General features: G+C 50.8%; 1 protein-coding gene across 1 annotated transcript; it reads right to left on the bottom strand.

The window, feature by feature from the left end:
* Positions 1–486: 486 nt before the first annotated feature.
* On the bottom strand, positions 487–19131 carry LOC136304157 (zinc finger protein 154-like). The gene is made up of 2 exons (XM_066207794.1): positions 19090–19131; positions 487–1368 (listed from the first exon to the last, which is right to left on the bottom strand). Exons 1-2 carry the CDS (start codon positions 19129–19131, stop codon positions 487–489), a joined length of 924 nt encoding a protein of 307 aa, XP_066063891.1.
* Between the last annotated feature and the right edge of the window lie 5092 nt (positions 19132–24223).

Genomic DNA, 24223 nt, shown 5'->3' with positions numbered 1-24223 from the left:
CTCCAGGCTCCCACTGAAAGTACAAAAGGCAAAGATCCCAGGCTGGGATAAGAACAATTTATTGAGAACAGCAACAAGATATGCAACAAATAGGAACAGAAACAATATTAATAACAGAATGCATAATACAAAGGGTGTACATGGTAAACTACAACAACTCCTACTACAACTGACTGGCTCTTCCTGGCCATGCATTTCCACCTGCCTGGAAAGGACACCCTTCTCCTTGGGAGAGAGAGAGAGAGTCCCTTTCCTGGCCTTGGCAATGATTTGAGTTTGGACTGAATACAATGACGGGGCCATGACCAGACTCTGACATTCTTCCATCCCACCTCACATCATTTTCAGGGGCAGGGAAAGGGACAGGTGTCCTCCCAGCGTGGATCACAGTGAATGTGGGTCCCCAGGGTGCTTCCTCTGATGGGGAATGAGGCTGGAGACACACACAAAGCTCTTCCCGCAGTTGGGGAACTCACAGGGCATGCCTTACTGGTGCTTCTGTTGGTGTTGGGTCAAGGCAGAGCTCTGGGTGAAGCCCTTCCCACACTGGGGACACTCGTAGGGCCTCTCCCCAGTGTGGATGCGCCTGTGGGTGACGAGGGTGGAATTGTGCTTGAAGCCCTTCCTGCAGTCGGGGCAGCGGAAGGGCCTCTCCTCTGAGTGAATCCGCTGGTGCACGAGGAGATGGGAGCTGGTCTGAAACCTCTTCCCACACTCAGAACACTCATAGGGCCTCTCCCCGGTGTGGGTCATTTGGTGGATGATCAGTTTGGACCTCTGGTTGAAGCCCTTCCCACATTCCCCACACTTGCATGGCCTTTCCTCAGCATGGATGTTCTGGTGGCGGATCAAGGTGGAGCGCTGGCTGAAGCTCTTCCCACACTGCTCACACGCGTAGGGCCGTTCCTTGGTGTGGATCCTCTGGTGGCAGATGAGGTGGGATCTGCGGCTGAAGCTCATCCCACATTCCCCACACTGGTAGGGCCTCTCCCCAGTGTGGATCATCTGGTGATGGATCAGGTTGGACCTCTGGCTGAAGCTCTTCCCACACTCCAAGCACTTGTGGGGCTTCTCCACATCATGAAGCTGCTCATGGACCACCAGCTCAGAGCCCTGGCTAATGCTCTGTCCATCTTCTCTGCACAAAGTGGGTCTTAACTCCATGGAGCACCCTGGGATGGGCTTGGAGCTCCTCCTCCTGAGGGATCTCTGGGGCTTTTCCTCCCTCTTGGATTGCTGTGCCATGGAGCTGCTCAAAACGGCCTCTTCAGTGAGGTTCTGCCGTGGGGATTTGTCCTCCTTAGTCTCCATCCTCAGCTCCTTTTCTGGGGGAGGAAGGACAAGGAGAGGATGGGATTTGCCTCCGTGCTAGAGGGAAGGGGAAGGAGTCAGTCCCTCCCCAGCAGGACGGCGTTGGCAGAGGGGTTGTCCTGCAGCCAGGGCCAGGCTGGGCTGGGGTTAGTTAAGAACTGCTATTTCTCTTCCCTTTTCTTTTCTCAGTGCCCTCAAGCCCCACACTTGGGCGACAAAATCTGTCTTGGTTTAGGAAGACAGGTATCTGCTAGGTAAAATTACAATCAGAGGCTCTTTGGCAAAGATTTGGGAAATAGGAATAGCAGTTCTTTACTAGTATGTAATACAAAGCAAACAAACACAAAAAAAACTCCCCCCCCACCAAACAACTACAGCGTTAATGACAAACGACAACAGTACCAAGAACCTTGAGGGCTTTGTTTCACAAAACCCAGGGCAGTTTGGTTTCGGTGTCCCTGCAGGATTCTCAGAGCACCAAGCTGAAACAGTGGAAAAGTCCCGGGCTGGTCACTGGGATGGCAGGGTGTCTCGGAAGGCAGGGGCAGGATGTCCCGGCAGCGCAGGGGGTGCAGGGTCACGCTGCAGCAAGAGGAGCAGTGCCGAAGAAGCCGAAGGCGAGGCAGGGCCTGGACCAGCTCCCCGCAAGTGGCCGGGAAAACTCCGGATTCAGGCCGACCCGGTGATAGCAGACCTCCCAGGACTGGATCCCTTTGGCCACAGTGAAACTCCTCCAGCCAGCAACAGCCGTTCTCCGCTCGGCGTGCTTTGCGGCAGCTGAGCTCCTCGAGGAGCGGGACACACGCGTCTCCCCGAACGCCGGAAGCAGAAAAGCACGCAGCTGCCTCAAGCTTTGTCTTTTACCTGCGTTATCTCCCCCTTCCACCTTTTGTCCACCTCTTTGTTTCGGTTAAGTACTCTCCAGTATCCAACACTTGGTCTCCTTGGTAACTTGTGGGGAAAAAATTCTTTAGAGTAAAAAAAGGAACAAACCTAACCCCCAACATTATCCACCCCGAATTTTTTTCCCATACCAACATATTACATTGAGTTTTAACTGTTAAAAATACATATATATATGCAAATATGGATACAGCCACATTGTCATGGGTAGTTCACCCCAAAACAAGGTCCCCTTGAGGTATGCATCGGGTCTCTCCATCCTTTTGCATCACCCACCAGGTGCAACCTGGTCCCTGAGCGAAGACAACCCCACGGATGGGATTGTCTTTGCTGGAGGCAGGATTAATCCAAACAGTTTTTCTCAGCATACCTCTCATGTGTACCACTGGAACCTTATCTCCGTCTGTCTTTTGCAAGGGCTCAGATTGGGCAGGACCTGCTCGGTTGGTGGAACCTCGAGTGTTCACCAATCAGGTGGCCTTTGCTAAATTAGTATCCCAATTCTTAAAGGTTCCCCCACCCAGTGCTTTCAAGGTAGTTTTAAGCAGGCCATTGCACCGTTCAACGTTCCCGGCCGCTGGTGCATGATAAGGAATATGGTACACCCACTCAATGCCATGTTCTCTAGCCCAGGTGCTTATAAGACTATTCTTGAAATGAGTCCCATTGTCCGACTCGATTCTCTCAGGGGTGCCATGTCTCCACAGGACTTGTTTTTCCAGGCCCAGGATGGTGTTCCGGGCAGTAGCATGAGGCACAGGGTAGGTCTCCAACCATCCAGTGGTGGCTTCCACTATGGTTAGCACATAACGCTTGCCCTGGCGAGTTTGGGGAAGGGTGATGTAGTCAATCTGCCAGGCTTCCCCATATTTATATTTGGACCACCGCCCACCATACCATAAGGGCTTCACCCGCTTGGCTTGTTTGATTGCAGCACATGTCTCACAGTCATGGATAACCTGAGAAATACTGTCCATGGTTAAATCCACCCCTCGGTCTCGGGCCCACTTATAGGTGGCATCTCTGCCCTGATGACCCGAGGCATCATGGGCCCATCGGGCTAGGAACAACTCTCCCTTGTGTTGCCAATCTAAATCTATCTTTGACACTTCTATCTTGGCAGCCTGATCTACCTGCTTGTTGTTTTGGTGTTCCTCATTAGCCCGACTCTTGGGAACATGGGCATCTACATGGCGGACTTTCACAGGCAGCTTCTCTACACGAGTGGCAACGTCCTTCCATTCATCAGCAGCCCAGATTGGTTTTCCTCTACGCTGCCAGTTGGCCTTTTTCCACCTTTCCAGCCAGCCCCACAGAGCATTGGCTACCATCCACGAATCAGTGTAGAGGTAGAGCTTTGGCCACTTCTCTCTTTCAGCAATGTCAAGGGCTAATTGAACAGCTTTGATTTCAGCAAGCTGACTTGATCCCCCGTCTCCTTCAGTGGCTTCTGCAACCTGTCATGTGGGGCTCCATACGGCTGCTTTCCACTTACGGTTCATTCCCACGATGCGACAGGAACCGTCAGTGAAAAGAGCGTAGTGTGTTTCTTCTGCTGGCAGTTGGTTGTACGGAGGAGCTTCTTCAGCTCGTGTCACTTGTTCCTGCTCCTCTTCGTCCGTGAAACCGAAGTTTTCTCCTTCCGGCCAGTTTGTAATTATCTCCAAAATCCCAGGGCGATTTGGGTTTCCAATACGGGCACGCTGTGTGATGAGGGCAGTCCATTTGCTCCATGTGGCATCGGTGGCATGGTGCGTGGAGGGAGCCTTTCCTTTAAACATCCACCCCAGCACTGGTAGTCGGGGTGCCAAGAGGAGTTGTGCTTCTGTGCCAATCACTTCTGAGGCGGCTTGAACTCCTTCATAGGCGGCCAAGATCTCCTTCTCTGTGGGAGTGTAGTTGGCTTCAGATCCTCTGTAACTTCGACTCCAAAAACCCAGTGGTCGGCCTCGGGTCTCCCCTGGCACCTTCTGCCAAAGGCTCCAGGACAAACCGTTGTTCCCGGCTGCAGAATAAAGCACATTCTTCACATCTGGTCCCGTCCTGACTGGGCCAAGGGCTACTGCATGAGCAATCTCCTGCTTGATCTGGGCAAAGGCTTGTTGCTGTTCAGGGCCCCAGTGGAAATTGTTCTTCTTGCAGGTAACCAGGTAGAGAGGGCTCACGATCTGACTGTACTCAGGAATGTGCATCCTCCAAAAACCTATGGCTCCTAGGAAAGCTTGTGTTTCCTTTTTGCTGGTCGGTGGAGACATTGCTGTGATCTTATCAATGACCTCAGTGGGGATCTGCCGCCGTCCATCTTGCCACTTTACTCCCAGGAACTGGATCTCTCTGGCAGGTCCCTTGACTTTGCTCTTCTTGATGGCAAACCCGGCTTTCAGCAAAATCTGGATGATCCTCTCTCCTTTCTCGAATACTTCAGCTGCAGTCTTTCCCCACACAATGATGTCATCGATGTACTGTAGATGTTCTGGAGCCTCACCCTTCTCCAGTGCAGCCTGGATCAGCCCATGGCAGATGGTGGGGCTGTGTTTCAACCCCTGGGGCAGCCGGTTCCAGGTGTACTGCACGCCCCTCCAGGTGAAAGCAAACTGAGGCCTGCATTCTGCAGCCAGAGGAATGGAGAAAAATGCATTGGCAATGTCAATAGTGGCATACCACCTCGCTGCCTTGGACTCCAGCTCGTACTGAAGTTCCAGCATGTCCGGCACAGCAGCGCTCAGCGGTGGAGTCACTTCATTCAATGCACGATAGTCCACAGTCAGTCTCCATTCTCCATCAGACTTGCGCACAGGCCAGATGGGGCTGTTGAAGGGTGAGTGGGTTTTGCTGACCACCCCTTGGCTCTCCAGCTCACAGATCATCTTGTGGATGGGGATCACGGCGTCCCGATTTGTCCGATACTGCCGACGGTGCACTGTCGAGGTGGCAACAGGTACTTGTTGTTCTTCTACCTTCAGGAGTCCCACTGCAGATGGGTTCTCTGATAGTCCCGGCAAGGTGTTCAACTGCTTAATGTTCTCTCTCTCCACAGCAGCTATTCCAAAAGCCCATCTGAGTCCTTTAGGGTCTTTATAATAGCCATTCCTGAGGAAGTCTATGCCCAGAATACATGGAGCCTCTGGGCCGGTCACAATCGGAAGTTTCTGCCACTCCTTCCCGGTCAGGCTCACCTCGGCTTCAACCAGAGTCAGTTCCTGTGATCCCCCCGTCACCCCGGCAATGGAAATCGGTTCTGCCCCCACATGTCCCGATGGCATTAGAGTACACTGCGACCCAGTATCTACCAAAGCTTCATATTTTTGTGGCTCTGATGTGCCAGGCCATCGAATCCACACAGTCCAAAAAACCCGATTTTCCCGTGCCTCTTCCTGGCTAGAGGCAGGGCCCCTCTAGCACTGGTTATTATTCCCTTCTTGGACATACATGGTAGAGGTTCCTTCGAGGGAATCTGACACAGCATTCCCACCTCCGTAATACCTGGCAGCTTGCTCATGGGAGGCTGAGGCTACCTTCATTCTAGTGGAACTCCCTCTGTTAGCGTTTCTCTCCTTGAGCTCACGTACCCGTGCTGCCAGGACAGAAGTAGGTTTCCCATGCCACGCTCCCATGTCCTCCCCATGGTCCCGCAGATAAAACCACAGGTCAGCTCGAGGGGTGTACCCTCTCTCTCTCGCTGGGGGATGTTGGGCTCTGATTCTGGGGCCTGTGACTCGCACCGATGCTACATGGGAACTGCTCCTTCTCATCTCCTCTCTCATTTCCCTCATCTCCTCTTTGAGTTCCTTCACCACCGCAGAGACATGAGCCTGCATTGGGCCACTGATCATACTTTCATAATTTCTGAGCTTGTTGGCAACAGAACCCACTGTCTCTCGGTTATCCTCGGCATTAATTGTTGCGATGAATGTGGCGTATTGGGATGGTCCATGAGTTTCCAGATTCCACAACATGTGCCCTGTGCATTTAACCTTGTCGGGGTCATTATCATGCTGTCCGGTCCTCCCAAAAAGTACTTCCAATACTGCCACTTCTCTCAACTGTTGGATTCCTTCCTCAAGGGTCTTCCATCGCATTCTATTGTTGTGCCCTTGCATTCTGTCTCTGTGGACAAATCTCTCTCTCACACTCATTAGAAGTCGTTCCCAAAGGGGAAGGGGCCTTTGCTCTCTTACAAATACCTGATTTATACCTGAGTCCTGGGTCAAGGGTCCCAAATTCCTTGCTTCAGCACTATCCAGTTGCACACCTGTACCCATAAGGTCCCAGACTCGAAGTAGCCAGGCTGTATAAGCCGCACGTCCTCGTCGTGCAATATCTTTTTGCAGATTACGTAGACTTTCATATGTCAGGGACTCAGTGATTATCTCAACCTGTGGCTCTTCTGTGGACTGTGAGGACCCTCCTTTCTTATCCTTAATACCAGGATCTGACGATTTCACTTTACACTTCCTTGTTTCCACAGGGGCGACTGCTGCTGGCTGTGGCTGCCCTTGTGGTTTAGCTGGAACCTGGACAGTTGTAACGTCTGTGGGTTCCACTGCTGCACCGTCAGTCTCTGCCTTCTCGGGGCAGGGGGAGGGTTTTTCATGAGCTGGGGAAATGTACTCCTTCAGCATTTGGCCTATCTCTTTTACCAGAACCTCAACGCAATCCGGGTGGGTCCTTTCTGAGGCAGGCTGTGGGGCAGAGTCAGGCTCTGGAGTATCATCCCTGTTCTGTGGGGTAGGTATCAGGGTGGTTATCCAGGTCAATCTTCCCTTATCTCTGAATGCTAAATAGAATATGCATATTAGCAGCACCAGCCATTGTATGATATCATTAGCATTCAGAGAGGATTTAAACCCTTCAAAAACTGGTGGGGCAGACCCAAAGAGATGGGTAAAGGGTTGGGAAAAAGAAACTTCCCCCGGTGTCATTTCCTCACAGTAGGTACCATTGTTAAAGTAACTCCAAAAACACACAGTTAGTGTACGATAGTCCTGAATCCATGTGCCTGCCTTCCAGAGGAAATTAAAAATCCATGAGTTCTTCACCTTATTAAGCCATAAAATAAACTGGATGACAGTCACAGTAGCCTTAGTTATTGGGCCCATGTTTAGATAAGGGCCTGCAAAAGGAAGGAATACAGCCACAACCACATGCCACCCAAACCAGGCTAAGTTAGACCACATGATGCAGCCTAATGAGGTTTTTATATCCAACGCACACAAAAGAAAGTACTAGGTTAGTTAAGAACTGCTATTTCTCTTCCCTTTTCTTTTCTCAGTGCCCTCAAGCCCCACACTTGGGCGCCAAAATCTGTCTTGGTTTAGGAAGACAGGTATCTGCTAGGTAAAATTACAATCAGAGGCTCTTTGGCAAAGATTTGGGAAATAGGAATAGCAGTTCTTTACTAGTATGTAATACAAAGCAAACAAACACAAAAAAAACCTCCCCCCCACCACCAAACAACTACAGCATTAATGACAAACGACAACAGTACCAAGAACCTTGAGGGCTTTGTTTCACAAAACCCAGGGCAGTTTGGTTTCGGTGTCCCTGCAGGATCCTCAGAGCACCAAGCTGAAACAGTGGAAAAGTCCCGGGCTGGTAGCTGGGATGGCAGGGTGTCCCAGTAGGCAGGGGCAGGATGTCCCGGCAGCGCAGGGGGTGCAGGGTCACGCTGCAGCAAGAGGAGCAGCGCCAAAGAAGCCGAAGGCGAGGCAGAAAGCGGCCCAGCTTCCGCGAGTGGCAGAGAAAAACTCAGGATTCAGGTCGAACCGGTGATAGTAGATTTCCCAGGACTGGATCCCTTTGGCCACAGTGAAACTCCTCCAGCCAGCAACAGCCGTTCTCCGCTCGGCGTGCTTTGTGGCGGCTGAGATCCTCGAGGAGCGGCAGACACGCGTCTCCCCGAACGCCGGAAGAAGAAAAGCACGCAGCTGCCTCAAGCTTTGTCTTTTACTTGCGTTATCTCCCCCTTCCACTTTTTGTCCACCTCTTTGTTTCGGTTAAGTACTCTCAAGTATCCAACACTTGATCTCCTTGGTAACTTGTGGGGAAAAAATTCTTTAGAGAAAAAAAGAACAAACCTAACCCCCAACACCCTTGCAATCAGCAGATGTCCCAGCTCAAGGAAAATGGCTTGCAAGCCCAAAACATTCACTTTCCCTGCCTCATTTCTTATGGTCTTACCAAGGAAACAGCAAGACTTGGATTGTGCTTACTCTTTGCAATGAAGAAGTTGTTAATGCTGCGTTTTCATGCTCCCATCGTCGCTGTACTCCAAATGTCTGTTCTGTGGAATGGGCAGGATTAGGCTGTTTAAGACAAAGCCACTCCACATTTACAGTGCCTGTAAGGTCCACAGTAAGAGCCCTAAATGGAAGTATCATTTTCAAGATGCCTTCTATTTTACAAGCAGCCAAACAGAAAATGAAACCCTGGGTTGAATTGTAGTCTTCCTGAAGGAAGTGTCAAAGCCTAACAAGGGAGCTTGACCCAGCTTTGTACTTGTTGTTCAGTGAAATAAACTTTAATTGTTAATGAATCCAAACACTGTTAATGAATCCAATACTACTACTTTACTGAGAAAAGCTGTAATTACTGGACAATCCCCTGATTTTCAGCTACTGTAAATCACTCTATCTTCACAGAATGGAGAGGGGCACTTCATTAAACAACACTGAAGAATTAAGACAGGGAAATGGCGTAAAAATCAGAAAGGATCTTAGAATTATAATCAGGGGAAACAGAGTAAAGAAAAACATGTAAAGTTGGGCGTTTCTTCTGTGTAAAGAGAAGTTGTACATCCGTGTACATGTAGTTGCATTAAGGAAAAGCATTAGTATTCAAGCCGAATGATGTCATGGAAAAACCGGATTGTTTTTTTTAAGCATGCAGAACTTCTGTCAGTTGAAAGGGGATAAGAACAGCATATTAATCTATTTCCCTCCTTACCTGTTGTTTTGTGAAGTAGTTAGGATTGCTGGCATTATCCATCTGGAATTTTATGCCAGTGGCAGATCCCTGACTGTGATGGTAGAAGGGTAAGGACCTCATCCAAATGCATCAAGAGGAATAGTGTTTCACTGTGAAACTGCCAAGTATTTCAGACCGGTGCCTAATACGGCAAAAACTTGTTGCAATTATGTGTAAAGTGTAATTTATCTAATGTAATTATGAGATGTTTAGAGCCAGTCATTTGAAATAGACTCCACTCCTCTGTTAACTTTTGACATTGGAAAGACTGTAATCATATTGCAGACCATCAGCCCTTGGATTAAAATTTAAACCTACAGTGAGCTTCAAACTGCTTTGCATTTACCCTTAGAAGAAAAGGGAGGTTGAATAATTTTTCTTACGTTGATTTATCTTAGGAAAATGGGTGTCAAGGTTCTGAATTACAGTAATTATTGTAAGCATGTAAAATATTATCAACTACAAGATACATCTGATGTGGTGTGGATGGATTAGTGCACATGCAAAGACCAATTTGAGAACATTTCAATTTTTGCTACGTTTGCGAGGGCTAGTTACATCCACTTAAAATACAGTTTGTCTCTAAAATGGCAGCGGTTTGCAGGTCCTATGTGTTAGGACTTTGGTTAAAGCAAAAGGAACAAAATAATTCTTTTTCTTTTAGCTTGTCATGCAGTTTGTGCTGAAGCTTTCAGTAGTACTTTATTGTGACAGCTCATTTTCCTTTTCATTTGATGCCGTCATATACACCTTGTCACTCTATTAAAATAGAAAGATTTAGTTTCTTAAAGAGCCTTCAATGAAGCTGTTATAAAGCCTTTTCTCAAAACAACATATATGGAGCCTGAACACATGAGATTACATTGTTTTAGTTTATGTTGCTTTTTTGAGGAAATGAAAACAGGAGAGAGCAAGAGTTTATTGCCTATTAAGTATCAGCTATTTTCATAAAAAGGGTTCATAATTTTGAGTTTCATTTTTATTTTGACCAGAACACTTTTAGATAATAAATGTTGCAATTGAATCTTGGTTTTTTTAGGAAGTTGTTAAAACCAGCTAAATGCTTTCCATTTATGGATAACAAACTGATGCTCTAAGTTTAGGAATTACTGTGCCAAAATTTGAGTATTTCTTTGATTTCCTTGTAACCTGTAAAACCGACTGTTTCTGGTTATTCTGGGACCTTTGAACTAGGGGTCTTACCTCAGGTGGGATGTCAAAAGAATATATAGATTGTGATGCTGTTTTCTCTCCATTACTAGGAACAGTTTTTGGTCTGGGCAAGTCGTGATTCAGACAATGCCACTAGATTTCTACTTGAGCATCTGCCTTTTGTGGCCTGTTTTATGGGTATTTTCACTTTTTTCATTGCAAGTTTTTAGGATTTTCTAAGCGTGTGTTTCTAAAAAAGCAGCACCCAAATTAATTGCATCTTCTGAGTACGTAAGAACTACTTTATGGCATTTTAACCTGCAAACGCTATGATAGCGTGTGTGGAAATGGAATTTACCTCACTTGGCGGACTTGAAACATATCCCTAAGCAGTAATTGCAACATCTTATCAAATTGTCGAGCAGGAAACAAACCTTTTTCTAAACGGCATTTTTATGAACTGTTTTAAGGACTGTTTACTGGAAAGCTGCCTAATCACTGCATTCCCTGGGTAATGGCTGAAATATGTGTGCTGAATTAGTAGCAGGAAGATGCTCAACTACTCTGGCAGGGAAGAGTTGATACTGCTTTTGCTAATGCATGTAAATCACAGGAAAAATTCTGAATATGGAGAAAATTTTTATCAATAGCCCCATTTAATTGTATCCTTCATTTGAACGGTGCCTTGCTTCAGCGATTTTTAAGGAAATTATTGAGACTGTTTTTTAAGTGGTAGAAGTAATAATTAAAACCCGTCCATTAAAAGATTTGGGAATACATTTAATTGATAGAAAGATTAGGTGTATCAGGGGAAAAATCCACTTTGCTGGCATTCTTCTGGTTTTGGGTCTTGGCAAAGGAACTAAAATGGGTTAAGAGGAAATTGCTTGTTCCACAGTGTGCTGTGTGTGGCTTCCTGGAGATTTTGCCTTTACGGTGAGTGTTCCTCTGAACACAATGAAGCTGCAGGCGTGTGCTAAATCCGGTTAAGGAGATTTCCAGTCTAGTCTTTTGGCTCTGGAAGAGTCCCTAACTGTGCACCTGGGACATAGGATTGTCCAAAGGTGTCCCCATTGCACATTGCGAGGAATCCTGGTCTTCATTCTGCTGGTTTAGTTTGATGTTTCCATATTCTTCTAAAAAAGAATAATTGCTTTCTGTTCAGTGCCTGCATTCACAGCTGTCTGGTTTTTACCTTTTCTTCAGCTGCCTCTTCTCCACACAAGTGCCCTTGTCTACTTAACTCTTTCTTTTATGGCAGCTGTTCAATAGCTGGAGTTAAGCTTCTTGCCCTACTCTGAATTTCCAATTTCTCGTTTGAGGATGAGGCAATCACCGCTGACTTCCCAGAGGGCACTCCTTCGCTTAGTTATCCAGCTCTTAGCAGCTTTGAAAGGGACAGAGAAATGGAAGGGAATAGCTTTGGTTCATAAATATTTTTGCATTAATAATAATTAAAGTTAAGATCAATGATTGTAGTACAGATGACTACCAATAGTGCTTTATAGCCCCTTTGGGAACTGAAATTGTGTGAAATAATTCAAAATAGCCTCCCTAGAATGGTTATTCTGTGAGCAGCAGTAGCTCTGTTTTAAGGCTGGCGTGGTGTCAGGAGGTCTCTGGGCATGCCAGGAGTTTCAGGTTGCTCACTTTTCTATTATTTTTGCCCGTCTCCAAGTGTTTCCATTCTACATTTGGTCTTCCTGAAAATATTTGTGTGTCTTCCTTCATTTGGACATTGCAAAGCATGACTGCTTTTGTGGAGGACTTTTCACCCTTTCCCGGTCTTGTGCCTTTTGTTTCTTTTGGATGTAAATCCAAGCAAGCTGCCAAACTTTTATATCTTATTGGGATTTAGCAGTGGTGTCAGCGAGTACAAAAAAGAGTTCAACATGTTTTATTGTTATCAAAAGCATTTCCAGGAGTGGGAATGAGGGATAGGAATCCAGGGCACAGGGATGGTGGATCCCTGTTTATCTCTGTAGTATTTTAGAGTGTGTTTCAGTGTATCCCGCAACCTCTTTTGCAAATATTGTTAGAAAGGCAGTGCTTCCCAAAGCAAGAAATGAACCCAGGAAAAAAAAAATCTCACAGTCTTATCACAGCATGCTTTTTCTTTCTTGTAAAACCAACATAATCAAAATAAAAACCAACCAAACCAAAACCAAAAACCTCAGAAATTAACCAAGCTAAAACCCCCCCCAAAGCGCCCAAAAAACTAAAACAAAAAACCCCCAAGCTTCTATCCAGTAAATAAGACTTAAGTTTTAAGATTTATAAATACAGAAGGTGTCTTGATCACAGCTGAAAGAGGTTTGTAGTTATGCACGCCAGGCCTGTGAATTCCTTAGCAAACCTATGATTTTCTTCTTTTCTGAAGTATGTCTGTGAAATGTTTTGGAGTTTTGTATTGGAAAATATTTTTCTGCAACACACATTTTTGTGGGAATAAATAAAAACGCCAACTAGTATAAAGATGGAATCATGTCTTTAGGAATCTATACTAGAATAATCTTGAATCTAGAGGAAACTCGAATGTGGGGAGGAGAGTGGAGGTATTGAAAACCTGAGAGGGTTTTTGCTCGCACCAGTTGTGTTTTCATGCTGTTTACTTGGGCTAATATAGTTCATGCTGCACTGCAAAACTTTTAGGTGCCTTCAGCATGTTGAATAAGAAGCTGTAGTTTTATAAAATAGCATTTATTTTGTTGTGGATGGGCTGCTTTATCACCTACATACAAGGACTTGCAATCACATCCGTTGTATCTCGTGTCAAACAAGGATTTAGGAGAACTCCATGGAGTTCAGTGAGCCCATTTCTAGCTGTGTTGACAGCAGATTTCTACCCAGATGCCGGATAAGCATACTTGGTATTTTGAAAAGTTTTTCCAGGCTCCAGCTCTTTTGAAGCAGGCACTTAATGAGCTTCTGTGTATTTAGCAACCTTCATCAGATGCCTTTACATCAACTTGTGCAGGCTGCCTTTGGGCTCGTATGAAAAATCAGGCGTACGTTCTAAAATGTGAGAATGCTTTTTTTCTCTGTGAATGTTTGAGGGATCTCGTGCTCTTTTACCACAATTTAGTCGTTCAAGCCTGAGGTGCTCTGGTCCCAGGGAAGATCGATAGGATGTTGCCATTACGGCCGTGTCTGTCAATTACAGCCAGATTCAGGCGACCAGGTAGGATTGTAAATTTGTGCCAACCAGTCACAGATGTTCCAGCTGTGCAGACATGTGGCACTATTTATTCTACTCTTTTTTCATAAAGGCCACAGGGGGGAAAACATTGTCCCTACCCAGAGACTGCAGCCGTTCTCCTGAAAGCACCTTTCAATCTTCCTCTCCACGCTGGGATGATGGCATTAGGTCTTTTTAGCCCTCACATGTTTGTTTAAAACTCCCACAGCTCACAAAATTAATTTCTGTTGGGAACACAATGTGGTGATGAGGCAGGTTATTCTGGCTGGGCTTTTCCTTTATCTGCTATACAAAGCAACTGATTCACTTTCTACTAATTACCACCAGCTATGGGGACTGCCTGGTGTTTTTCCTTTGGACTTTCAGCCTTTTGAGCTCGTTCTCAGGTTTGCTGTTTGGAAAAGCAGAGATGACAGGAGCGGGAAGGAAGGATACAGGAGAAAGAGGCTGACTTACCCAAACCTTAAAGCACATCTCAGCTGGGAATGGTTATTGTGTGTGGAGCACTATATTTTACTTATATGCAGCACAATATTATTTGTCTCAACTTCCCTCCTCCCCCAACCCTATGAAAGGAAATTCTAAAAAATTGCTTTTTAACTAATTATAGGAAATCCAATAACACTAGCAGCTTATTTCTTTCTGACTAAATGTAATGAGATTGGAGCATTGCTTCATCAGGAGAATGACCTAATACAATAGCTCATTGAACCATGAAAGATTCATTAAAACTACCTTGCAAGGGGATTTTTTGGGCAATGTTTTATGCGGTGGACTTTTTTTCTTTTAAAAATAACTCCCAAGTCTAAAGCAGTTACTGCATGTAGTTGTAATCAATTTTGTAACACTAGGCAACAGAACTGGTTTTAATTACCTCTTATGTTCTAAAGATGTTACAGAAAAATCCTCACAGCTGAGCTGCACTTCATTTGTTGGAGGCTGAGGTTTGCAGCCAGGTGACTTTGCAAAATACCCAGATGTTACACACTGGGATTTTGCACAAAACTTCAGGAGCTGGTGATAAGTTTCAAACTGCCAGAAAATTTCCATTTCCTGCTGACCTAAATGAAAAAATCTATCCCTTCCCTGAGATGTGAGTGGCAATGTGTCTGTACAGCTTTTAGAGTTGGTTTCTCACAAAGGGTGCATGATGCCCATTTGCCCCTCAGCTTTGTATCTATTACTAAATGATGCATTTTAAACTGTTCTTTGTATCCATGATAACTGTGGGTTCTGAAACAGTAGAGACTTTAATACACTAAGCTTGAGGTATAAAAATGAGGCATCTGTCAGAAAAAAATACGGACTGACTTACAACCTCTATAATTAAGGTGTCAGGAAATCTCAAGCTGTTAAAATTTATTTTGAGCTACCCTAAAACATTACATCCAACAAGACAATATCCAATAACAGTAAGAGAAGGGGCAGAAGGTAAGATGATGGTTTGCAAATGCATAAAAAAAGGAACTCAAAAAACTAGATATGGAATTCTAGAGTTCAGTTCAATTGATGTAACTGTCCCCATCATCCTTTCTGCTGCCAGTAGGAAAATGTCCAGAGCATGTGTTTAAGCAACACGCACTAAAGCCTGTGGGCATGTTTGACTCTTTCTGGCAGTGTGCACAAACCCAGGCTGCTTCCACAGGTGAGAGAGGTAAATGCTCTTTCCTCCTGAGATACATCTGAAAAAATCCTAAAAGGAGCACCTTGTAATCTGGGGAAAAACCAAAAGGTTTCTCTTTCTACTGAAATCTTGGAGTGAAATAAAAGGAACCTGCAGAAATCAGCCTCTCTCTTTCTTTACACTGAGTTACTGAGCCCTGCGCCTCTCAGGGTCATTCACCTGCTGCCCCAAAGCGTTTCCTAGGTGTTCAAACAACAACAACAACATTAAAATAGGAACTAACACTCAAATAACAGCAGTTCCCTGCTTTGGCAGGCTTTTCCCTCAGGGCAAACCATCTTTTGCCGCTTTTCTTTTGCAGAGCAGAAGAGCAGGAGAGGCTCAGGAGACAGAAGGACGATGATTTGGCCAAATTGCTGCCAAAAGCTGATGCCTTTAGTTTAAGGAATAAATACCTGTCCAAACTTGGAACTCAGGTATCACTGATTAAAAACCAGAATGCTGAGGGGTTTATTTAAAGGATTTGGCGGTTTTTACCAGCCAGCAACTCCACCTCTGAATGAAATCCCTGGGATTTGTTCTCAGGAAGAAACCTCCCAGTAATGAAAAATCTAATGAAGAGAAAGGATTCGAAGGTTGGCCCATTTCAGAAGCGGAGGAATGTCTTGAATTTTATTTTTTTGCAGCTCCCAGCTCATTACTCCTCCTGTTTCTCAACCCTGGCCCACAGAAGTGTGTTGAAATAGCAGCTTGGCCCTGTGGAGAAGCAGGAATCCACTGAATTTCCTGGGACGCAGAGCCCAACGCCAGCAGATGCTCCGTGCTTTGCTGCAAGCCTAGATCCTAGATTTCCAATATTGCCTAAAAACTCCTCCTTCCTGGGCAATCCAGAGGATCCTGATGGGGGATTGTGGCTCTGGTGGAACCTCTGAGTACCTGCTCCAGCCTCTTGGCTCGAATTACTCCGTGAGTAGCTGAGTCAGGGGCCAGGGGTTGCTCTCTGGCTGTGAAATGGGAAAATTCCATCAGGAAAGTGCTGGGATGAGCCTGGAGGGAGGTGGGGCTTCTCCAGCCTCTCCTTCTTGGACACCTTCCTTGCTCTGCTTCGTTTTTCTGAGGGAGGAAAAGGTGAGGAGAAGCTCCTCAGGGAATATTGCAGAGGAATCTCCAGTTCCAGAAGTACAAAAAGTGCCCAGCCTCAGGAATTTATCCCAGCTCAGGAAAAGCACTAACCTCTCCAAGCCTGAACAATGTGAAAACCGATTTATTTTTTAAGACTTAGTGACTAAAACCAATAAAAAGAGTTAATGCAAGGACTGGATTTTGCTTCCGGAGGGAAAAGCCTTGAATTTCATGCTGGAACTCATCATTTTCCCATCATTTCAGTGGGAAACTCCTTGCTGAACAGGGACTTCCCAGGGCTCCTGCAGAGTGCGCTTTGCTTTGCTTTCATTCCTCCTGGAGGTAATTGGATCAATTATCTCTGACCCGAGCTGAGCTTGCTGTAAAGGGGCAGGAGGTTTGTGGAGCCCCAGGAATGGGGAACATTCCTGGGATACTCCAGGAAATGTTCCTGGGATGGCTCCAGGGAATCCTGGTGTGCCACAAAAAGCTCAGGAGCCTTTGACGTTTGTTTGGCTGCAGGGAGAGGAGTCCGTTAGAATCAAAAAGCTGCATTTGATGTAGAATATCCTGAATTTCATCGTTTCAATCTAAGCAGAACTCCCAGTCTTAAAGCTTGGTTTTAAAAGAGATTTTTGTGCAGTGGAGATTTCTTTGACGTGCCTGGAAAATTCTCATCTTCCCGAGGGACATTTTGGGTGAAAGTTCTGGATTCTGGAGGACAATGAGGGGACCCAAAGGAGCAATTTGGGAGCTCCCTGTCCCCCTGAGCTGTCCTGGTCCTTTCTGGGCTCCTCGGGACCAGCTCTGAGGCTTTGATTGGACGCTTTCCTTGTGAATTTGGGGTGTTTTTTAAAGAAAACCTTTCGTTGGACACTGTCACCCGTGCTTTTTGGTTGTTGAGGGTTCTGGTGTTGCCTTCGGAGGCTTTGGGAAGGGAACTTTATCCCAAGAAATCCTCCCTTTTCCAGGGACCTCTCACTAGAGGTCAGCACTGCCACGCTGCCGGCTCGGGAATTTTGGATGGTTGGGATTAAAACCGCCGAGGCTGCAGCTGCTGGGGCTTGTTTGGGTGCCTGATGTGCACCAGCCTTGGTCCTGGCACGAGGTGTCCATCCTGGGGTGTCCATCCCTGGCAGTGTCCAAGGCCGGGCTGGACATTGGGGTTTGGAGCACCCTGGCGTGGTGGAAGGTGATTTTGAAGGTCCTTCCAGCCCAAACCAGTCTGTGATCCCATGGAACCGAGTCCAGTCTTTGGGAAAAGCACCTCAGTGCCTTCAATCAGCTTCTCTTTGAATGTTTATTAATGGAAGGCAAAGCAAAGGGATGAGCTGGGAGGGAAAAAAGGGGAGGGGCATGGTCTGAGGGCTGAAGACATGGAGCTGTCAAAGGGGAGGAAGGGTGGAGGGAAAAGGGACGGACGGTGTAGCAAGGCAGGGAGAGGGTTGAAGGCACGGGAGCTTCCCACAGGCATCAGCTGCGTCAATCATCAGCTGTGCCTGGAGCTCCGGCTCCCCCGTCTCCAGGCGGTCTCATCTTCTGTGGCCCCTGAAGGTCTTCTAAGGCCACCGGTTCTTCTGAGCCAGCAGATGACTGCAGTTCTGCAACTCGCTCCTCGAACATCAGCTGGACAAAGAGGCTTATCCGAGAGGGGCTGTCGTCGTCTCTCAGGGCCTGAAGAGCTGGAAGAGACAGGCACAGAGCCCCGGTCAGAGCCCGGATGTGCGGGAGTCCAAGGAGACCCTCCTGCCAAGGGCCATCCGAGCCAGCTCCTGCCGTGGCCACCACAAGAGAGGAGAGAGGGGCCAACAGGATTCGCCGCAAGGTGCTAAACACGAATCGCCCCGCCCGCGTCCCCGAAATCTCTCCGTGTTCTGCGCACGCCAGCCCTTGTCCGCACAGGGAGCCAGGCCCTGCGCAGGCAGGACAGGGATTGCAGCCCCCTGCGCGAGCATTGCGGCTCCCCCCGGCAGCCCCGCTGAGAACCCGCTGCCCTCACTCACCCTCGCTGAGGGCCTGGAGCTCTTCCTTCTGCCTCCTCAGGCGCACCCCGGCGATCCCTGGGAACACAGAGCCTGTCAGGGCCCCAGCGGCACGGCGCCCTGCCAGCGGCGCTGCCAGCCCTGTGGCCACACGGCCTCCTGCCCCGGCAGGGCTCGGCCCGGGCCCTTGCCGCATCCTGCCGCCCAAGGGCACGGCCGCAGAGGGCGGCAGCAGCCCCGAGGGCAGGCGCGGCTCCACGGCGCCGGGCGCGGATGCCGCTGCCGGGACGGGGGCTGGGGCTGGGGCTGGGGCTGGGAGGGAGCCCGGGCTCGTGGCTCACCGATGAGCTTGATGGCCGCCTCTCGCAGGGGCTCCTGTGGGTGCTCCAGGTAGGGCAGGGCCAGGCGCAGGTGTTCGGCCGCTCGGCTCTTGTCGTCTGCCAGCTGGAGAGAACGGCAGGAGGGAGGGAAGGGTTGGCGCGGGCTCAGCCCCTCGGCCGGGCGCTCCCGGCGCCCAGCCCCGGCCTGCGCTGCCCGCACAGCCCCGAGGCCCGGCCAGCGGGCGCCGGGCTCCGGAGGGGGCGGAGGGCCGGGCGCTGCCCGGGGAGCCGCGGTGCCGCCCCGCCCCGCGGCCCCGCTGGGCCGGCGCTCCGTCGGCGCCCGACTCGGGGCACAGGAGCCTGGAGAAGAGCCCGCGCGGCCCCACGGAAGGGAGCGGCGTGTGGGGCGCAGGCCGGAGCCCCTGCGTGCGGCGCTGGGCAGGGGCCACGGCTGCCAGCCCCGCACACCGAGCCCCGCCGTCAGGGGGCTTCTCCAGAGGCCGTCCTTACCACGCACTCGGCGAACTTGAACAGCTTCTCTGTCTTCAGCATGTGCTCGAGGTCGCTCCTCTTCAGGAAGCCGGCCGCACAATGCAGCGTTTCCCGAGAGGCCTGGAGAGCAGCAGAGACGGGAGCTGGCAGCGCAGCCCAGCCCAGGGCACGGGCCCTGCGTCCCTGCGCCAGGGCCAGCAGGAGGCTGCGAGCCGGGAGAGGTGCCCGGGCAGGAGGCAGCCGAGCCCCCTGTCAGGGATGCACCGGCATCACACAACGCCTCACCTTGGCCACGCGCTCGTTCACCTCGTGGCAGTGCAAGTAGAGTGGGAGCAGGCTCTGGCTCACAACTGTGTTCAGTGGCTCTTTGCCCTCATCCGCTACCAAGCCCATCACCTTTTGGAAAAGCTGAATGGAGAGCAGCTGCACCTGGCTGTTGTCCTGAAGGAAAGGAAGGAGAAGAGGCCTCAGCACCAATTTCTCCAGCCCAGCCGGGCAAAAGCCTAATATCCCCAGGGCACAAAGTTTCTGGGCAGCAGCTAATGCCCGTGGCACGCAGAGCCTTACGTTTCCAAAGAGCCACAGGAGGAGGTCGGCTAGCTTCAGGGCAGTGGTCCTGCCGATCACGGAGTCTTTCCGCTGGCACACATTGGTGAGCGCAGAGAGGGACATGGCGACCACCTCTCCGTCGGCATCACCAAGCCGCTCCAGGAGGCTTGGAAGCAGGCTGCATACACCTCCGGCCTGTATGGAACACAAGGCTGTGCTGGGAAGCCACCAACAGCTGCAGCGCCAACACCGCCCTGGCTCTGCTAGCCCACCCTGCCGCTGCTGGGCCCAGAGGCCAAAGGCCTGTCCCGAAGCACTCGAGCAGCTGGAGCAGGAGGCAGGAGAGCTGGGAGCAGCTGCCTCAGCTCCTGAAGCCCAGCCAGCCCAAGGGGCTGCTTTCCCCAGCGCAGCTTCAGCCGCTGCCCCCTTCTCACCATCGAGGGCTCCTCGCTGAGCAGCACAAGGCCTTTGAGCGCCAGGTGACGTCTCTGCCTGCAGGTGCCCCGCAGGTGCCTTGACATCTCCTCCAGGACACGGCCTGCGCATTCCCTCAGGTCCAGGAACTCGATGACCTGAAAGGCACAGGGCAGTGACAGGTGACCCGAACAGCAGGAGCCCAGAAGCGCACAGGGCCGGGCCCAGGCAGCAGCAGCAGCAGCAGCACAGGGCTCGGGCACCGGCCCAGGCAGCTGCAGCTACGAGAGGGCAGAGGGCTGAGAGGCAGCTGAGCGAGGCAGCGCTGGCTCACCTCCACCAGGAATGCCAGGGAGGGCAGATCCCAGCGTGGCTCCTCCCTGCTTAGTGGCTGGAGTAGGTAGAAGCCAATGCGGGAACAGGTGTGGCCCAAGTGACGGCGCATCTCCCTGTCAGGGGGAAAAAGGCAGCAAGAGCCTGAGGTGGGGGGGACAGTCTTCTCCCAGGAGGTCTAACTCACAGGTCCGGTCTTTCCCCAGTATCTCTGGAGGGGGATGTGGGTGCTTTGGGAGGCGGCCCCTTCTGGGCACCCTCCTCTGCCAGCCTTTTCCAGTCGGCTTGGCCGTCCCTCGGTGACGAGGCCCTCGAGGCCATGAGCACAGGGACTGTGTGGGGCACAGGGGACAAATGTGGGAGAGAAGGGGTTCTCACCTGGCCAGCAGACCCACGGCATAGTGCTGGGTGTCAGCACAGAGCAGCGTGTCCCAGCCACGCTTGCGCTCCATAGCCATCATCTCTGTGTTCCACCACATTTGGCTGAACAGAGCCTTCATGGCCTGCACCGCAAACCTGTGTGCAGAGCAAAACCCAGGTCACACGGCGAGCGCTGGCGCCGGCCACAAGGACATTGAAAAGACAGGAGGACTGGCACCTGTTGGGGTTGCTGGGAAGGCCGTGTTCCTCCTGGCACGCTCTCCAGAAGTTAGCAACTTCCACTGGCATCTCTTGTGTGGTGATGACAATGTGGAAGAGGAGAGCAACAAACAGACGGGCTGAATGAAGGAGCACTGCCCTGTGGCATTTGGGCACCTGGACAGTCAGCCACAGCCCCAGAGTTGCCTGCAAAAGAAGCAGCCCGAGACAGAGCTCAGTGCTAAGATGTCCGTGTGGCAGGGCCCGAGGGGAGACGCGGGGGGAGCGACGGGCCTGGAGCCCCCTGAGCCTGCCCTAAGCCAGTGCCTGAGGCAGGGAGAGGACGGAGAGCTGATGGAGAGGCGACCGGGGAGCGAGCAGAGGCCGGTTCCAGAAGCTCACCGCCAGGGCAAAAACGTCCTCGTCGTCGCCATCGGAGGTGGTCGTTGTATGCAGAGGCCAATCCTCCATCACGCGGATGAGTGCTGGCAGCACCTTCTCCGCTGTCACAGCTGACGAGCCTATGGCTCTCCACATGCTTGCAGCAGCTCTGTGGGATTGGAGCTCTGTGTCAGGGCCGTCTCAGTCACAGTAGCATGCCCTGTGCAGCTGTGGAGGCCCAGGTGACAGAGCCCTGGTGCCCTGAGGGGCAGGGAGGGAGCATGGCAGCAGGCTGGTGGAACAGAGGGGCCCAAGGGTCCTGGACCGCTCCGCCTGTCTGGCAGAGCCCATTGGACAGGCTCTGCAGGGCAATGGGCCCTAAAGGCTGCTGAGCCCTGAGCTCTCAGGGCAGGTGGGCCCCATACCTGTCACACGTTGGGGCACAGCGCAGGAGGGTCAGCACAACGTCAGCAGGTTGCTCTTCGGCCAGCCTCAGAAAGTCCAAGCGCATCCTGGCATCCAAAGTGACACAGGCTGCCAGTCTCTGGTGAAGGTCCTTCACCATGGCTGGCACCTGGAGGAGACATGGGGAAGACCTGGAGCGCTGTCCAAGGGAGCAGCTTTCCCCAAGAAGTGCTTCCCCTCCTGCCACACTCTCCTGGCCTCCAAGACTCAGGGTCTCTTTCGTGTTGGTGTTTCTGAAGGCCACGGACTCAGTCACTGCCATGTCCGTATTTGCTGCGTCATTGATTGCAGCATCCAAGCGCTGAGCCAAATCTGGGCTGACATTGGGCTCTGCCTGGAGCTCAGTCGGCCTGCGGTCAGGCTCAGCTGTTGCACGGCTTCTGGTCATCCTACGCCGAATGGGCACGAGCCTCCGGAACATCTGCAGGAGAGCAAAGGACAGGGAAGAGAGACACGTTCCATGGAGTGCTCCAAGCGCGGAGCTCGGCCGAGCAGTGACAGCAGGCCCAGCCCAGGCGGGGATGGCTGCACGTACCTTCAGTGATCTGCGGAAGCGGCCACGGGTGGGCTTCTTCTCCTGTGTCTGCTCCATGGTTGCATCTGGCAAAGAGCGAGCGCAGCCAGAGCTGAGGGGTTGCAGGAGAGGCCAGAGAAGCCAGCCCTGCTCTCCCCAGGCAGGGACAGCCCCGGGATGCCCCAGGGGATGGAGCACAGCTGCTGCAGGGGCAGCCTCGGCCCCTCTTCCATCCTGTCAGTGGGCGGAATGGGAACGGGGATGGGATGGGATGGGGCCAAGCTGTCCGCAGCCATTGGCCTTGTGGCCCGGCTCTGCCACTCACCATCCTGCTGTGGCTGGAACTTCTCCAGCTCTTGAGGGGGTTGTGCTGGAGCATCTCCAGGGCTTGTATTTCTTCTCCCCCAGCAAACTGTGAGGAGGTCGCGAAATCTGCCCGCCATGTCAGCGTCTGGCCTCGAGGGCACCTTCAGACAGATGCCTCTGAGGAAACCAGGGAAAACCCTGAGGCAACAAGTCGTGCAGTTGTGCCTTGAAGGCACCTGCGGCAAAGAAGCCTCAGGAAGGCTGCAGGACAGCAAGTCCTGCACACTGGTCTTGAGGGCTCCTGCCACAACGACAGGAGACTCCTTGTGGTGCTTCAGGTCACCAGATCCTGTGGTCTGGCCGTGAGGGCACCGACCGCAGGGTTGGGAGATGCCTCGGGAAAGCTCCGAGTCACCAAGTCCCGCAGTCTGGCCGCGAGGTCAGCTGCAGGAGCAGCACTTCGGAAAGGCTCCGGGTCGGGCACAAACGAGCGGGCTGTGTGGGAACTCCTCACAGCACCTCTCCGGCGCGTCCTGTCCCGTGGCGTGCTCCGAGCACTGTGGCGTGGCTGCGTTGTTGCCAGCACCTATGTCACCGCGTGTCACAAAGGCTCCTCGGACACCCTGTGCCATTCCCTGCCACGGTGACCACGCTGCTGCACCGTGTCACAAAGGGCCCATGCACACCCTGCCACCTGCCCCGGCCCTGCCCCCGCTCCACCCAAAGTGGCCCAGGTCGGAAGGAATCCCTCGGCCCAAGTGTCTAAGAGAGCCCAACAGGACCTTGAATGATTTGATGGCTCGAGCCATCGGCAACCGCTGCCCTGCTCTGCGGGCTCAGGGCGGCAGAAGGAGCCCCCAGGGCTGCCGACGCAGCCGCAGCGGGAAGGGCACGGGGCCTGCCGCAGAAGCTGGCACGGCCTCCCTTCTCTCAGCTGATAATTGTCTTCAACCAAAGTCAGGCTTTCACTTCAAACCCAGCTCAGTGCAGGCAAACCCTTGGGCAGCTAAGATCTCCAAAAGGCTGCTCGATCCAAAATGACCAATTCCTCTTTAATTTCTCTTTTTGGGTAACTGCTGATCCTCTCCTCCTCTTCCCCCTTCCACTCAGCTGAGTTGGCAAAGGCTGGATTAGCCACTTTATCCTTATGGATGAGCATGGCAACTTGTTTTGGTTTGGGAAGACAGGTATTTGCTAGGTAAAAGTTGGAGGTTTTTTTGGAATGGAGAGTGTAAACTTCTTTTTGGTAAATTATAAATTTACAATTAGAGGTTTTTAGGCAAAGATTTGGGAAATAGGAATAGCAGTTTTTTATTAGTATGTATTACAAAGTAAACAAACAAACCCCCTTCAAATAACTACAGTATTAATAACAAAAGAAAAACTGTATTAAGAACTTTGAGGGCTTTGTTTTACAAAACTTAGGGCAGTTTGGTTTTGGTGTTCTTGCAGGATTTTTAGAGCAGCAAGCTGAAAGAGTGGAAAGTTTCGGGCTGGTAGCTGGGATGGCAGGGTGTCCCGGCAGCGCGGGGCTGCAGGGTCACTCTGCAGCAAGAGGAGCAGCGCTGAAGAAGCCGAAGGCGGGGCAGGGCTGGCTTAACTCCTGCGGGT

This window comes from Chamaea fasciata, unplaced genomic scaffold, assembly GCF_029207755.1.
Source record: "Chamaea fasciata isolate MVZ Bird 193981 ecotype frontalis unplaced genomic scaffold, bChaFas1.0.hap1 SCAF_54, whole genome shotgun sequence".
In the NCBI taxonomy this organism is placed as follows: Eukaryota; Metazoa; Chordata; class Aves; order Passeriformes; family Sylviidae; genus Chamaea; species Chamaea fasciata.
This window is presented reverse-complemented; position numbering and strand designations above follow the sequence as displayed.